The sequence below is a fragment of the Astatotilapia calliptera genome, chromosome 7 (assembly GCF_900246225.1).
Source record: "Astatotilapia calliptera chromosome 7, fAstCal1.2, whole genome shotgun sequence".
NCBI lineage: Eukaryota > Metazoa > Chordata > Actinopteri > Cichliformes > Cichlidae > Astatotilapia > Astatotilapia calliptera.
The window spans coordinates 20,753,775-20,770,663 of NC_039308.1; the positions used below are offsets into that span (position 1 = coordinate 20,753,775).

Genomic DNA, 16,889 nt, shown 5'->3' on the forward strand with positions numbered 1-16,889 from the left:
AACACAGAGAAGAAGAAGAGGGGGTCGGCAGACTATGAATAAATCTACATACTCTGATATATGGTATGTGTTTTATAAAAACCTACTCTACACCAGCTGAGGAAGTAATTAAACACAATGTTTTGCCAAGTTTCCCCTCTGGGAAAAAGTCTGTCTTCATTTATTCAGTTATTGTACTATTGTATGCACATTTCTATGCTATTAAAGGTACTGAAAAGCTTTACTTACACAATACTTTGGGTACTGAGTTGACTTACAACAAAGATTATGCTGAAATGCTGAAAAAAAAAATATATATATTATAAACTATATAAATAAAAAGTACTTTTAATAAATTAAATTATTTTTTCACATGAAAACAATATTTATATTAATAAATTCTCGTTTAACAGAAATCTCTGATAATGTTTGTGGTGTCAGCTTTTTCCTTTTCAAACTGTGCGAGAGAAGAAGTATCTCATGACATTCACGCCAAATGTGTTCAGCATATTCTGCACAGTCTGCATCGTCACTGGTACCTGTTTAAGGCTGACGGGGGGTTGAACAGCAGGCTCTGGACACGGGCCCCAGTGGGGAACCTGAGCCCTGATGATGGGGAGGGTGAGTGCAAACACCAGAGCCAAAGGTAGCTTCATGGTAAAGATGTGGCTTTATTACCTAAAGAGAGTATGAAAGAAAAGCAGGTAAGGTAACACAAATCAAAAGAAACATGGCCAACGCAAACAAGATTACTGCTACATCAACTCAGGCAACATTTTTCTTGGCAGAAATAATCTAATATTAACTAATTTATAGATTAATCCTTCGCATGTATCTCCACAGATTTCTCTTACCTCTGTGTTCCAGTGGTTCAGATATGTGCTCTGTCTTTAGAGATAGAGAGACAAGGCCGTGTGACCGATGGTGACATGGAACTGAATCTGAGCCCCAAAGAGAGAATAAGAGTTATGCTTTTGCACCATATTGTGTTTTCACCGTTCTTTCATAGCAAGAAGAATGATTTTCAGTCAAATGATCCCTACAATCAGTATATTTAATTTCAAAATCAGCCACCCTGGAAATCAACCTACCATCTGGATAATTGTCAGATACTTCTTCCACCACAGGTACTTTTGGATCTTAGGTCCACAGGAGGCAAGACCGTAATACAGGTACATCAGGACATGGATCATCGCATTCATATGTGCACCAAAGAATGCTGCAGTAGAAGAAACAATAAGTTTTTAATTTTGTTCTGCTTACTATAGTTAAAAAAAAAAAAATCTTAAACTGAGTTGCTCTGAACTCCTGCTGTCTGTATCCAATAAAAAGACAATAGTTGAGGGGGGTGGGAGATACAAACAAGTGTAGGTCCAGGGGCCCATGAATCCAGATTAAACTATCCAAGCTACATATGACGATACTATGCTTGTGGGTTTCAGTGAAATTTGTCATCTAGCTTCCTCATCAGTGTTCAGACTCAGTTTACTCTCAGTCACAATCATCTACTTGCAAATATACATATAGCTGCACCTGTGTTTACTAATTAGCAAGTGATAGCGTGTTATCATGCTAAATACATACTGTGAACATGATAAACATTGTACCCAATAGTAAACTTCAACGATTAAATGCTATTACTCTCAACATGTTGCCTTGTTGGCATTAGCACTTAGCTCAAAGTGCTCCTCTGCCTGTGGTATACCTTTACAGAGTTGCTAGCATGGCTGTTAATATGCAGATGCATATTATTTAAAAAAAAAAAAAAAAAAAAAAAAAATAAGCTCAACAAACAACAATAATGAATACATTAACCAGTAGTGAATAAAAGGTTTATAGACAAGTAGCTCCACATGTTTGGTTTAGCTTCCTGAAGCATCCATCAAGGCATTTGTGTCTCTTCCCAGCCCTCGCCCAGTATAAACCACAAAACTACAGAGCCGGTGAAGGCTTTATCAACAGCAATGCTGATAAATTCATATATATATATCATATAGCTGATGTCTGCTGTGTTGTAAGCTACTCACACTGTCCTCCTGCCACCCACTTGATGCCAATCCACCAGAGCGTGAACATGGAGCAATGATGGTAGACGTGCAGGAAGGTGACCTGGTTAAATTTTTTCCTCAGGATGAAAAACACAGTGTCCAGATACTCAATGCCTTTGGAGATGAAATACCTCCACAGAGCTCCTGCCACCTGACTCCCGCAGAAATAAAGAAGGGGAAGAAAAAGACTGTTAACATATGAACATATATGATCAAGAGCTACATGTGTGTGAACTCTGATTTTGGAAATCCTAACCTCAACCCGAGACTGACTCACTTGTGGTTTCTGTTTCAAACTACGTCATAGAGCAACAGGAAGGAAGGTGAAACTGAACACCATTCAACTCCGGCTTGTACTTTTTTCTGATAACAGGCCCGTGCTCTAAATGTATGGATGCCTCTCATGTTTCTAAAAGCTCTCTGAGTGACGTGCCCCTGGCAGGCTGACTGTAATTTTCTGAACCATGGGTACAGTGGAGAATTAATAACAGGTAGGGATCTGGTTCCAAGGAAACTAATTATTGTAGACACAAAAGTCTTAAGATAGTAAGTTACATAAACAGCTGAAGTCCCACTACTATATTCAGAGTTTATCTATGCAAGCGTGTGTGTGTGTGTGTGTGTGTGTGTGTGTGTGTGTGTGTGTGTGTGTGTGTGTGTGTGTGTGTGTGTGTGTGTGCAGTCGGGAGAGTTGGGGTATCCAATTTCCTTTTTTTTTGAATGCCTTCTTGTGAACGCTGTCTGTTTTCCACATTCTGCAACGGTAAAATACGACTTAGAGGCGGATATTTGTTTTACCTTATGGGCAACAGTTGTTGACAAAACTCGCCTCATGGTTGACTCTGAGAAAAAAACTCTTTCCCACAGAGGGGAATAAACTTATTCGAATATGAGCTTTTTTCCACTAAGACTTGTTTTATGGGGAGATGTACGAAATTATTTACCGGGTTACAAGCAATGATAATATCGGATGTTGACTCCTCAGCGTCATCATTTTCTATCTATTGAGAAAACTTATTGTTAAAGTATTGAAGAAAAAAACTATTCTGCCGTCTCACTCCTCCTTGACCCGCGGTGTGTGTGTGTGTGTGTGTGTGTGTGTGTGTGTGTGTGTGTGTGTGTGTGTGTGTGTGTGTGTGTGTGTGTGTGTGTGTGTGTGTGTGTGTGTGTGAGATCGGCGGCGTTGTTTGAACGGAATGCTGACATAATATTCACGGATTCTTCCTCGCGATTGGTAGAACTGTCACAGATATCGACTCCCCTCCCGTTTCTTCTCTCATTTTATCCTAGTCTAGCGAAGCATCTGTTTTTCGCATCTTTCTCTTGACAATACCAATAGTTAGAGAGGGTTTTTTTTGTTTGTTTGTTTGTTTGTTTTTTTTTGATTGCCTTCTTGCGAACGCCGTCTGTTTTCCGCATTCTGCAACGGTAAAATACGACTTTGAGACGGATATTTGTTTTACCAAATGGACAATTGCTGTTGACAAAACTCGCCTCATGGTTGACTCTGAGAAAAAAACTCTTTCCCACAGAGGGGGGTGCTTTAATAAACTTATTCGAATATGAGCTTTTTTCCCCGCTAAGACTTGTTTTATGGGGAGATGTAAGAAATTATTTACCGGGTTACAAGCAATGATAATATCGGATGTTGACTCCTCAGCGTCATCATTTTCTATCTATTGAGAAAACTTATTGTTAAAGTATTGAAGAAAAAACTCTCTACTTTAGTCTGACAAGGAGCAGGTTGCGCAAAACCTACCTCATATAGATGTTTTAATAATAATAATAATAATATTTTTGGGGGGCGTGTTATAGGATATAAGCATTGAGAAAAAACTGATATCTGCTGTCTCACTCCTCCTTGACCCGCGGTGTGTGTGTGTGTGTGTGTGTGTGTGGAACAAGATCGCCTGTCGCTGGTTTGTTTTTCAGTCTCTCAAAAGGAACAGTAGTTTTTTACACATAGGCAGCCTGTAGGTTACAAGCGGATAGAAAGTTCTTCTTTTCATCACAAGCTATGGTGTATCTTAAAGGTTTTTTAACAGCGTCTGTATTATAGGAAAATAAAATGCTATTGAAATCTCTACAGGAAGTCACTCTTTATTTCCATTACAAACGCCGGTGCAGCTTAAGAAAGTAAAATTACATCCGCTCTGTCTCTCTATACATCACTGAATCAGCTGCTGCATCACCGCTGTGCTTAGGGAACATGACGCAACAGGTCTGAAAATGACTAGACACTTCCGGAGTATTTCCGGTAGGGTTATAAGGTCCGGATCGAGATTGAATATGTCATATTCAAAGCCTTCTTCTTTGGGAGAGCAGATCTCATCGGACACAGGAACGCTGCAGAAGGAAATCCAACTTGTGTCTGTGCCTTAGAAATTGTGACGGGCTCCACCTCTCTGCTTTTTTATTCCCCTCCAACAGATGGCGCGCTTCCGGAGGTTTCCCCCCTCCCTCTAAAAACTTTTTTTTCCCTACAACAGATGACGCGCTTCCGGGGGTTCACCCCTCCCTTCTCAGGCTGCAATTCCATACGGTTAGCAACAGATGGCGCGCTTCCTGGGGTTCACCCCTCCTTTCTCAGGGTGCAATTCGATACGGTTAGCAACAGATGGCGCGCTTCCGGGGTTCGCCCCCCTTTCTCCGGATACGATTCGTCACGCGGGGGGTTCGCCCCCCTTTCTCCGGATACGATTCGTCACGCGGGGGGTTTCCCACGGAGGGGAGGGGCGGGAGGTCAAAAGGTCGTGATTAGGGCCATCAATCACTTCGGATCAAATTTTGTCATAAGCTGTATGGGATTATCTCTCTCCTATATAAAATAGATGTGACTTCTTCAGTACCAGCACACAGTGTTCCCTAACCACTTCAAAGGAAGAGAAAGATTTGAAAAACAGACAGGAATAAAAGACACATATACAAATCAAGCAAGTGAGGGAAACAGATTTGTTCTGAAGATAGTATTATGTAAGAAGTTGGTGTTCCCAGAATCGCTTTGACATCAGTGAACCAAGAATGTAATCGGCTAATGAAATGAGACAAGATTATGCTTCACATTGGACTTTTCAACCTTAGTGTGGAGGTGTGCGTGTCTTTGCAAGGACTGTGCAGCTGAAAAAAAGATGAGAGCATATGAGCACTATGAATCTGGCCAGACCATTTTATTACCAGCGCTTTGACTCGAAGCACATTTCGTTTATTACATTTAAGACACGATGTGCCCAGTCTTTCTTTTGAATGTGAATTGCTTTATTTTACCAATTATATCCAGCAGTTGTACAGTTTAGGTTACAGCTGTGTTGCCGTTGGAGTCAAAGTTATACTCCTGATTGGACTGTATAACTTGCAATCAAACACCTTCATAAAGTTGCATTCCACTGTTAAAACAAATTAGAGTTATGTCAAAACTGATCATTTGCAGTAATGCTTCAAGTAAATAGTGCATTTTATTTGCTGTGAGACTATTTTGCAAGGTATTGCAAAGCTGCAATAGATTTTGAAATGGATCGAGAAAGTAGTAAAGACGCTTGTGGTTCAATAAGGACAATCTCTATTCACTCATCTGCCTATATTCCTGGGTATTCGGCCCGTTAGACTATTCTTTACATCACTTCCGATTTTTCACAAACTGGTTTCTGTCATCAAATGGCCCAACTATTTCCCTGCCTATCTTCTGTAAGCCAATCAATTTTTGGCAAATGTGAGAAGAGCCTTGGTGTTCTTTTTGGTCTTCAGAGGTTTTGTCCTTGGAACTCTCCCATATATGCCATTTTTGACCCATCATCGATCCACTCTTGGAGTAAGTTTGGGACTGCTCTTGTGCAAATTCACCACTGTTTCAAGTTTTCTCCATTTGTAAATAATGGCTCTCAACATGGCCTCTGAAATGACTTCTTTAGATTGTGCCATGATGTGTTATTCACAGTTAATTCATGATTTAACAATAGGGAAAATTACTTTTTCACTCAGGGCCAGGTAGGTTTGAATTTTCCCTCGACAAAATAAATCATCATTTAAAAACAGCATTTTGTAAGTACTCAGATTGTCTTACTCTAATATTAAAATTTATTTGATGATCTAAAACATTCATATGTGACAAATATGTAAATTAATAAGAAATCAGGAAGGGGGCAAATACTTTGAGAGTATTTTACATGTCTCCTGGAATTAAAGCTTTCCGGTTCCAGTTCCACCCAGAACATTTGGAAGTGCTGGGTGGTATAAAATCTTTGTGAAATACCCAGAGCTCAAAAGATGTTTTAATAGATGTTTAATAGGACTGTCTGCAGCCAGAACTTGTGACTTCTATGCTCATGGACAGTTTTGATAACTTTTATCGAAACTTTAGTGTTACCTCAGCAGTGGTAGTGTCCTCAGGGCTGACAACAATCAAAATGGAAATACTAATAAAACAAGAATGTTTATTTTGAGAACTCATGAACTGTATCACCTCTATCTTCATGTTATTGGAATTAAAAAAAAAAAAAAACATATCTGAGACTGATTGATCCCAAAGGCTAATTCAAGTAGAATCTTTCTTCAAAGAAAAGTAGAAAAAGGGATATGTCTCTCTTTCATATTCATGTTTTCATATTCAAGTATTTATAGTAAATTTTGCATCTGTTCATGAATGTCTGTTTTCCATCTCACAAATTCACATATTCTCCTTTCTTGGCTACATTCTCATCCGACTTGTAGTGACTGATAATCCAGGAGGGAAAAAATTAATTCAAATTCTCTGTGGAGTCCCACAAAGATCAGACCTTGGCCTACTACTTTTAAAAGATCCAACATACTTTCTATTATGGACAATTTATCCATCCACATCTGGGTCAGAGTCACAGGGCTAAGCAAAAATGCTCAGACTCCCCTCACTTCAATCACCTCCACCAGGCTTTACTCTGAGCCCCTCCCTCTTCACCCTATGGCCAAGACCAAACACAGAAAACTAATTTCCATCCCTTGTATCCTGGATCTCATTCTTTGAGTTACTGTCCCTAGCTTGTGGACAAAGGTGAGGGTTAGAATATAGATTTACCAGCTTCACAGCTTCAAGCTCAGCTCTTATCATCCCAACAAATGCCACATCAATCCGTATGTTAATCTCACACTCCATTGTCCCCTTCCCCTAGGGGCTGCAACTCCTCCCCCAACCCAGAGTGGGTACCCTTTCCTCGCTGTGAACCACGGCCTAAGACTTGAAAGTGCTAATTCTTATCCCTGTCGATTAACACTTGACTGAAAACCAACACAGCATGTGTTAGAGGTCACCACTCAAAGGAACTAGAAGGACCATATCAGTAAAAAAGCAGTCAGCTGGTCCTGAGGCTACCAAACTAGAAACCATCTGCCACAATTTTGCTTTTACTTTATACCACTATAAAATGTGCTCACATCTACAAAACTGAGCACATGCCTTTCATCTGGCTGAATGGATACAAAAGTTATTCATAAATAACAAGTCCTTGTAATATCTTTGAACTGTCAATCATCATTTGTGGCAAACACTCAAAGTACTACACAAGAAAATATTTGGCATAAAACTCTTCCTACTTCCTCTTCTGTCCTTTCTGCTTCCATAACAGCTTACTTACTGCATACTTTTTGCCTCTCCTTTTCTTAAAAGCATAAATTATCACTAAACGAACTGACATTGGTGAATAGACAGATTGTGCATTGTCAATCAAAATATAATGCAATTATAAATCTGCAAAGAAAAATCAACTCCAAGGTTTTGTACATAAAATGTGTATGTCAGTAGCTTTTAATGGATTTTTTTACATACACACACATTGTTTCTGTGCATACATGAGTAAACTACTTTGTGGTACTAGAACCAGTCCAGTTAGGACAGCTTGCACACAACATATGGAACAACCAACAGAAGAAGTATCTTTAGCAATATTAAAGTCAGAGTCCAGACCACGCATCAGAAAAGCAATTATGTGTAACCCTTCTTATACCCTTAATCCGCTCTTGCTTCTCTCTCCTTCTTGTTTTAATTCATGTTCCACATACAGCTCCCAAACATACCATACAGTACAGGCGAGTACTGTTTCTTTTTCTCCAGGCTACAATACACATGTGCCATCTCTCTAAGAGAGCATTAATAGATTGTTTTGCAGACAGCTTTACAAAGCCATAGAGAAGGATAAAGCATTTATATGGCCTTTATTGCATCTTGGTCAAAATCCAAAAGGTTTACAATGTGGTGTAAACTACCCAGATCATTTGTTTATGTGTGGTGTGCAAGCATCTGTGTGTGTGTACTGTATCTCCCCACATCTCCATGCAAAGAGATTTCCTTGTACTCCTTGTACTTGACTGTTTGTTTGTTGGTATCTGCATGGAAGCATTTAATATGTGCTGCTTTGTGACAGTGGCAGCAAATCTCTGCCTTTTAACAGAGACTTCAATGTGTGCAGAATGAGCAGGAATGGCGCTAGGGAAAGAGAGGGAGGGAGGGAGCGAGAGAGAGCGAGCAGACACTATGCTATGATGTCATCATCCCAGTGGACCAGAAATACAAAGTGACTGTTTGAGGTGATGGTGCAGCATGCTCAGCAAGAGACTAAACACTTTTATGTCTGTGCTTGTTTAATGCATGTGCGTGTGGCGCGCCCATGTGTCTGTGTGTGCGTGTGGATGTGTCTTTGTATGTCTATGTGTAGTAAACTAGAAAAAGGAGAAGACTGGGGCTCCACTTTTCAGTGCAGCACTCATCTACCTGGAAGATTATGATGTCATTGTCCCTGGAGGGTTACTGTGCCAAGCATGTTTTTTTGTTTTTTGTTTGTTTTTTTGCAGGTGACAAAGTAAATCCATAAACAGAGAAGAGAACAGAAAGAACGTTTGTTTGCACTTTTGTCTTATTGACATTTGTGTATTTGAGTTTACATGAAAGCTTGTTTGAATATGCATAGACGGCTTCATGTGTGCATGCATTTTCCAGTAACTACACAAAAGCTCTGACATTTTTGCACTTGAATGCTTGCGTTGTATGTTTATGCGTTCTTGTTTCTCTGTGTGAAATGAGCTATGTAGCTGCCTATACGTAGTTAAACATGTGTGCAGCAGTGTGTTTGTATGCTCACCTGACTCTTGATGATGTCATCGTCCTGGTGGACTTGCAGGACATATCCAGAGTTGCAGGAGATGGTGCAGCGGTCTCCATTGTAGAAGTGGTGGCCAGGGCTACTGCACTGCTCTGCATTGCGGATCCGGGGTTCCTGGCAGTCAATGGCCTCACACGAATAATGTACACAACTACGAGGCATTGTGTGTGGGGGCAGGGGTGGGAGGGTGTTAAAGAAGAAGAACAGACAACAGAGATGACAAAGCTAAAAAAAATAAAAAATAAAACAAATTTGAAAATACCACTAATACACATTTTTTGTGAATATAATAGCACTGCAAACTCAGAAACGTGGAAGCAGTGCTCCAAAAGAGACAAATTATACATCGAATCCGCCACATCATCCATCAATGACCGCTTAACATACCAAATCAATAAACTACACGGAGAAAAGGCTGCCATATTCTGCAATGCACATGAAAGCGGAGTGTGAATATTAGGGAATTAAGAACAACGGGATAGATGCTGTGCAAGCTACAATGGTGCAGTTTGACCACAGTTCTGTTAGGATCCTGATGGAGAAGGCGTTTAACACTCTTGGAATGCTTGGGTGCCCAAGGCACCTTTTTACAACAGTCTGCATTCTGTAGTATAGGGTTCCCCTATGAAGTGAAGAAAGAAAAGAAGGAAAAGTATTTCACTCTCCTTCTCTGTCATTGTGTATGTGTGCGTGTGTGCGTGTCTGTGAGGGGGTGGGGGACCGAAAAGAGAGAGAAAGTATGTAAGAAAATACAGATCTGGAGAAACATTGTTAAACTCAGTCCTGCAACAATGGAATTTGTATCTTTCTTTTTTCTGTCTTATTTTACCTGCTTTCATTCCACATATTTTTTGCACTGCATGCCTTCTTTCTCAAGATTGTTAATAATCTAAGCCTTCTGTTTACATATACTGTTCCATATGCCCTTCATTTTTTCCCTTATTTTGCTCCCAGTATGTTAACTCATGTTGACAAAAAGCTACGTTGAGCAGGTGAAGAATAATTATAAAGCACAAGAGCAGCGGTCCCTTACGTCTACTCTTTGAGGACAAGCTTGGGAGACCTAGGAGGCTGCTTCATGGACTCTATGGCTTTGAACAAAATCTCTTTGTGGTTTTTTGCTAGTCACTCTGGAATTTATGACATAAATTACAATTAACTACCTGGAAAACTAGCCTCCTTTCCTGCAAATGAGAATACATTATACACCACAGGGGAATAGTTTGTATGACAGAAAGGAGAATTCAAGAGAAATGAGGGAACTATACAAAAACTTTTGTGAATATTGTTTCTTTTTCTGTTTTGTTGTTTGCGGGGACAAATAAAAGTCCAAGAGTTCTCACTCTGGTGATGAGTGTAAAAGTTAAGAGAAGAAATGTGTGACAAACTGAAACAAAACCAATATATACACACATATGTATATACATATATACATATATATGTGTGTGTGTGTGTGTGTGTGTGCGTGCATTTTCTTGCAGACAAGCTTGGGACATAAAACTGAGTCATGTTAATAGCTCCTGTAGTTAACAACTCAGGGAAAAAGGGGATGTGGTGTTTTGTGGAGGCATAAGTATTACGGGAAATATGCTGCTCAGCCCAGGAGAATGAGAGAAGGAAAGTGGGCGCAGGAGGCACAAAAAAGGGGAGAATTAAGAAGAAGACGATGGCAGTTAGAGGGAAAGGAGGGTCATGTGCAAGTAAAGGATGAGAAGACAGAAAAGGATACCAGAAGTAGTGGAGGAGCAGAGATGTAACAAATCAGGGAAAGGGAATCGGGATGTAAAAGAAAATGTAGAAGAGAGACAAGCAGCTTTCAAAGTGGGATATAAACAGTATAATGTAGATGATGAATTGGTATTGATTAAAGAAAAACAGACTTAAGACACAAAAACACAAAGCCTGGATTCTTCATGTCTAAACGGCACTGAGCTGCACTATATTATCATATTCAGCTTGTAGCATGTTCAGAGCTTCTGAAGATAAGTGGGTATTGTCTCTTTGGCTTGCCATCATATAAGCAGTGTTTTCAAGAGCTTCTGGAAATTAGATCAGGTTGAGAGAATATGAAAGAAAGAAAAGTCGGCAAAAAGTCTTGGAGAAAGCAACTATGCCTCTGTGTGCGGCAACAAACAATTTCCTGGCTGATGCAGATGCACAGCAGTTTTAATCTATTTAGGTGCACTTGGATGTCTAACTGGCACACAACAAAAGCCACAAACAGCTCTATCTCTCCACACAGAACTTCAGACCATCCATTCTTTGGGTATTGTGGTGCGTATTAGTGCATTTCTTGTTGAAAGGTTTGTGGAATCATCGTCCCTGTGAACTGTTGCGTGCATGACGGTGGTGTGGAAATTGATCAATTCTGACTGTGTGTGTGGTCTTCTTTAGGTATGTTTGTGAGTGGGTACTTGGAGGTAGTGCAGGCTCAAAATTGTTATTTTATAGCCAAATAGGTAATAACTGTTTTGGTGTTTCAGCCAGCAGCTGTTGAAAATGATGTAAGCATCTTTATTGGCTTTTATTATAGTTATTGTTATTATGAAGCTTTCTTTTCAGCTGTTATGAATCTTTATGCATCTCATGGTATAATTTCCAATTTAGAAATGGTGCTCTGTACTTGGCCTCCAATTTGATGCCTGATTGATGGCCAGTTTAAAGTTAGAGTTGAAGAAACCGCAGCTTGCAGCCTCAGTGCCCTATTGAACAATGCAAGAAATTTACAGATGAAAAAACATTTTTGGATTTTGTAAAAAAAAAAAGAAAAAAGAAAAAAATAGCTGGAACTTAACACAACAGCAAATTGAACTGTAACGAAAAGTTAGTGTTGAACCCTGGCTGGCAGCTGGTTATAAATTTATAAGTTACGAGGTCCAATGAACTGCCAAGGATATTACACTTGTGAACTCTCATTAACTTGCATAGTTAATGCATTTCAGATTCAAATGTTCACATACAGGTTTTAGTTCTCCTTGTCTTTTATGTTTACATATATATACAGCATGTGCTGAATATATATGTAAACATATCTATACAAAATATATGAAGAGAAGAAAATACTTTGGAGTCTGGAAGGCTTGTTTGATGCAGTACTGAGTAAAGGATCAAGATTTTTTTTTTTAAATAAATTTAAGTAGTTGTTCTCCAGGATTTCTGGGGGTCCTTTCAAAGTTTTTCTCTGGACATTAGCTGCCTTTTTCACTCATTTATGACAACAGATGATGAGTGAGTGGCTACAGCCATCTGTAAAGCACGGTGGAAGCTCAGTCATGGTTTGTGGCTGTACTTCAGCCAGTGGGGTTGTGTGTTTTAGAATTACAAATACATAAAGTATGGTAAGAGTTTGATTCTCCATGCAGTACCATTTGCAATACCACCTTAAACACAACATCTTCATTTTTCACCATGACAATGATTTCAAACACACTCCCAATCCAGTAAAAGCATACCTGGATAGAAAAACACAAAGTACAGTACAGAATCTTCTTGAACACAACAAAAGGCAGCCAACATCCAAAGTAAAGCTTTCAATGTCCTTCAAAAAGCCTGGAGCACTCTTCCTGAAGAACGTTTAAAGAAATTCCAAGAGAGCTGTTTGGGGGCAATAACAGTTTGTCTGTATGCATAAATATGTGACTTGACAGCAAATACATATCATAACAAGCTCTGTGACTCAGAAACAAGACTTATTCTTTTGTTTAATAAATTAAAAACTAGTATAAATGCACCCGCATTCCTCCAAAACACATACAAACACTTGACTATAGTGTAAATTATACATGCATGCATGTGTGTGTGTGCGCGCGCGTGCGTGTGTGTGATATAACATGTTCATGATGTGATTTCGCATGCTTTCGACTGACGTCTGTGTTAAATATGTTAGCATCTTTTACAGCGCTGTTACGTTTGTATATTTTTAGCCTCACCTCTGTCCTGTGGGGTTGTAGATCTCATTGCTTTGGCAGCCACTTATTGTGATGGGGTCAAAAGACTGGAAGGAACGCAGGGCTACGCCGGAGATGGCCACGAGGTGAGAGGAAAACATCACCAGGATAGCCTTGGTGTGGTAAAAGGCCACTGACAGGTCATGACTCACTGGGATGACCAAAGGGTTTGTGCGACAGCTTAGACGCCACTCACCTGTGGAGAGGATATTGGGGCCGAGAGCAGAAGACAAAACATTGTGCATTGACGTCGAGATAGGGAAGGTAGGGGACAGAAGCAGATGTTAACCAACCTCAAAGATCAAAAAGAAGAGGAGGCCTACAAAGGAGCTGGTGATGAAAAGCTGATACCGTGTTCTAACTGAGACATAGCCAATCAAGTTACAAAACAAAGGGATGAAAGCAACACATGCTTAAGGGGGCGGCATTCTAAATGACGTATGCTTTCATCATTTCACTTAGACTGATACAGAGGTAAGTAGTAGTTTGAAAACACATTAAGATAATTCTCACCTAGGCTATGGATCCCCTCTTTGGTGTCCACCAGTTGAACAGTAATATTACATTGTGTCTGATCAATGAAGCCAGTCCCATCAGCAGCCAAGTGTATAATTACTGCTGCTGCCACCATGGGATGAGAAAAGTGGGCCTGAATAAAGGGAAAAGCACAAAGTTAAGTAAAATTAGTCACATGTTTGTGTTTGTGTGTACAACTAGATTTATCCTAATTTGTTTAGTATCTAATACACAGATACTTTCCCAATCCAGGCGTCTAATGCTGATTACTCTCTAAAGCTTTGTCAGTATCAGTACAGCAGTTTGACATTATTACAAAGAACACTCAACCCAAAAGCGCAATTTTCAGGTGTCATCTGAACTATATTTCATGGATATTGGTGTTACCTTGAGCCAGTATGTATAATATCCCCAGGCTGAATCAGCCACTCGACAGGGGAACCATGCGTACTGCGACACTCCATCAGATAGATCAAACACCTTGGATTGACATGTCTGGAGAAATACAAGTGACAAAGAAAGGAGAATGAACAATTTTGTACAAATCCTTTTGTTAAAATGTTCTTCTTTTTTTAAACAAATGAGACCAAATTTCTCACAGAAGAAAAACTGTCAAGAAAGTTTTTAAAAAGCACACACATATAAGGAGCTGGTCTCCAACCACTTGCAGTCAGTTGCCATGTTTAAAGAAACTTTGGTGTCTCAATATGGCAATGAAAGACAGAGTCAGTCTGCTATCAGTTTGCAGTTGAAAGACACTAAAAAAGCTTGCTTTTATTTAGGAATATAATCAGAATACAACCATCTGGCAACCAGTTAAGTCCAGTTCCCAAGGAGATGCATCGTGAACTAGTTGCACAGAATGAGTCAGGCTGTTTGCAGTGTGTTGGCAATCTGTCTGCATTTATAAATGAGAAGGCACTTATTTACAAACCTGTCTGAGACAGACTGCTGTCACTTTGAGTTTGACTGTGATTGTTTAGAGGCAGGTTGCCTCCCACCAAGCGACCTGTGCAATCACGTTGCAATGTGATCTCCCAGAGGTTAAAGCTGTTTCATTGTCAACCTCTGGGAAATCATTTTGTCGCTGAATGTGAAAAAAGTTCAGTATAATCACAACTGGTGATTTTTCCTGCTCGCAAGAAGGTAGCTGTTGTATTCTTACTCTACTGTGACTAAGCCATAAGTGGAGGGTTTGGTGGACTTTGGCATCTTTTCTCTGCTTTCTGGAGAAAATGTGATTCTGTTGGCTTATTTGAGTAATGACCTTCAGCTTGCAAAGGGGCAGAATGTAGTCAAGTGTAGAGCAGTTAAGAGCAGAAATAGCATTTCCAAAGGTGACGCCATCTACCTCAGACAGAAAAGTGTAGAGTATCTATTCCAAATTTGGAATTTGTTGGTGCCCCAAGTGGAGAAGTATCTCCAGGGCCTTATCCATGAGTATTTACAGATGACTGTACATATCCACTGTTTTCCTTCTCACCTCACCTCACTGTACATGTTAGTGATGATTTGAACAAAAATTCTGATTGATTATTCCATTAGACCCAGTCCAGTTAGGTCTTTGCTGGATTTTTTTCCTATTTCTTATGAACATCAGACACTGTTCAGATGCAGTAGATTGTATTTTCTAGGCCTGTTACCACGTTTGTCCTACACTTGTCCAGTTTCCTCAGATCTTGTAGGGACACACTGCACAACGTGCTGAGATTAGTTTTCATTTGATAGGGAATCACTTGTAAGTTCTCTTGCAACAAGCTGCTAGTGTTTAAAGACACAATCTGAAAACGAATTCTTTGATAAGCTATCTGTGTAGACACAACACTGATTCATCCCTTGAGCTGGATATCTTTTTTAAATGCTTGAATCATTCACTGGTCAATGCTTGTTCAACAAAGAAACATTCCCCTGAAATTGGTCAGTAGCCAATGTCTAAAGAAAAGGTTCGAAAGACTTTCAGAAAGCCTGGAGAACTATTGCTCAAGACCACTTTAAAACAATTACAAGAAAGTCTACCTCCTAATATATTTCCTTTACATTGATGGGTGACTCAGTATTTTTCTCAGTACTGTATATAGAGTGTGCAAGCATCTAGACCCTTACAGTGTCAATTCCTATCAGCTACTGTTATCAGGGATGATTCCTGAAAAGCTTGTTCACTGTGCTGTGACCCCTACTTTTCCACCACCGTCACTGTTTGTGTACTGTTTGGAATGACGTGCAACTGACGTGCATTGTGTGCAGGACTGTTTGTTTTTGTCAACAAACCCAGCATCCTGTTGTGACACATGCTCCACACCCCCCTCCACTTTTTCTGTCTTTGATTCTTTTTATACTTGTCTCTGTTTTATGTTCTCAGCATGCCCACTCTGTCATGCCGCGCACGTCCGCTAGAAGCCCTCAGAGAGTATTTGAAATTTTATGTAGCACTTTAATTTGTGACTTGTGTTGCAGAAATTACTCACTCAAAAAAAAGTGCAGAAAAAGACAGTTACTCTGTTTAATTTTTCAGTTTAAATTATGTATCTGTTACCTTTATAAAAGTAAAAAGAAAATTATGGGCAGAAATCAGTGCCATCAGAAACTGAATTTGAATAAGTTAAATTTGAATTGCTTGGTTGAATCTGAATTGGAACTTGAATAAATGCCTTTAAAAACTGAATATGACTTAGCCTAATTTGAAATTCAATTTATTGGTTTGAAAATGATCATCACTAAATTAAAATTGAATTTTATATTTTGAAAATGAATTTATTTGCTTTGAAACCGTATTTTATCCTTTAAAAGTTTAGCTCTCGAATAAGTTCAGATTCACTTCTCACCATTCAGTTTCAGTTCTACAATTCAATTTCAGTTCCAAAATTCAGTATTTTGGGACTTACATCCGGTTCCGGGTCAAGAGTAATCGAGCCCAGATTAATAGAACTACGTTTTACTAGCGGACCGAAAGTGTTACTGACAGTAATCTACGCGTCTTGAGCTGAATTAAGACTTCAGAAGTCATTCGTCATATCGAATGACAAGCGGATAAACTCTCAGGTTGGTAATAAATGTATTACATGTAATTCAATCCGAGCATTTCAAATTTAACTTATTCAAATTCAGTTTCTGATGGCACAGATTTCTGCCCATTGGACTGTACCATCTGCTGCAGTACTTGTTGCTCTTCTTGTTGCAGAACATAGTTTTTTTTGGACACTGGCTGTATGTTTGTGGTTGTTGTCATGTTGAAAAATAAATCTGGGACTAATCAGTTGCCTTCTTCATGGTATTATGTT

General features: G+C 39.5%; 1 protein-coding gene across 1 annotated transcript in view; it reads right to left on the bottom strand.

The window, feature by feature from the left end:
* pappaa (pregnancy-associated plasma protein A, pappalysin 1a) overlaps positions 1-16,889 on the bottom strand; it is a 115,377-nt gene that overhangs the window by 36,837 nt on the left and 61,651 nt on the right. The window contains exons 11-14 of the mRNA XM_026173684.1: positions 13,999-14,106; positions 13,609-13,744; positions 13,078-13,291; positions 9,128-9,299 (exon numbers count right to left, since the gene is read on the bottom strand). Coding sequence (XP_026029469.1) covers positions 9,128-9,299; positions 13,078-13,291; positions 13,609-13,744; positions 13,999-14,106 — 630 coding nt within the window. The remainder of the gene's footprint in view (positions 1-9,127; positions 9,300-13,077; positions 13,292-13,608; positions 13,745-13,998; positions 14,107-16,889) is intronic.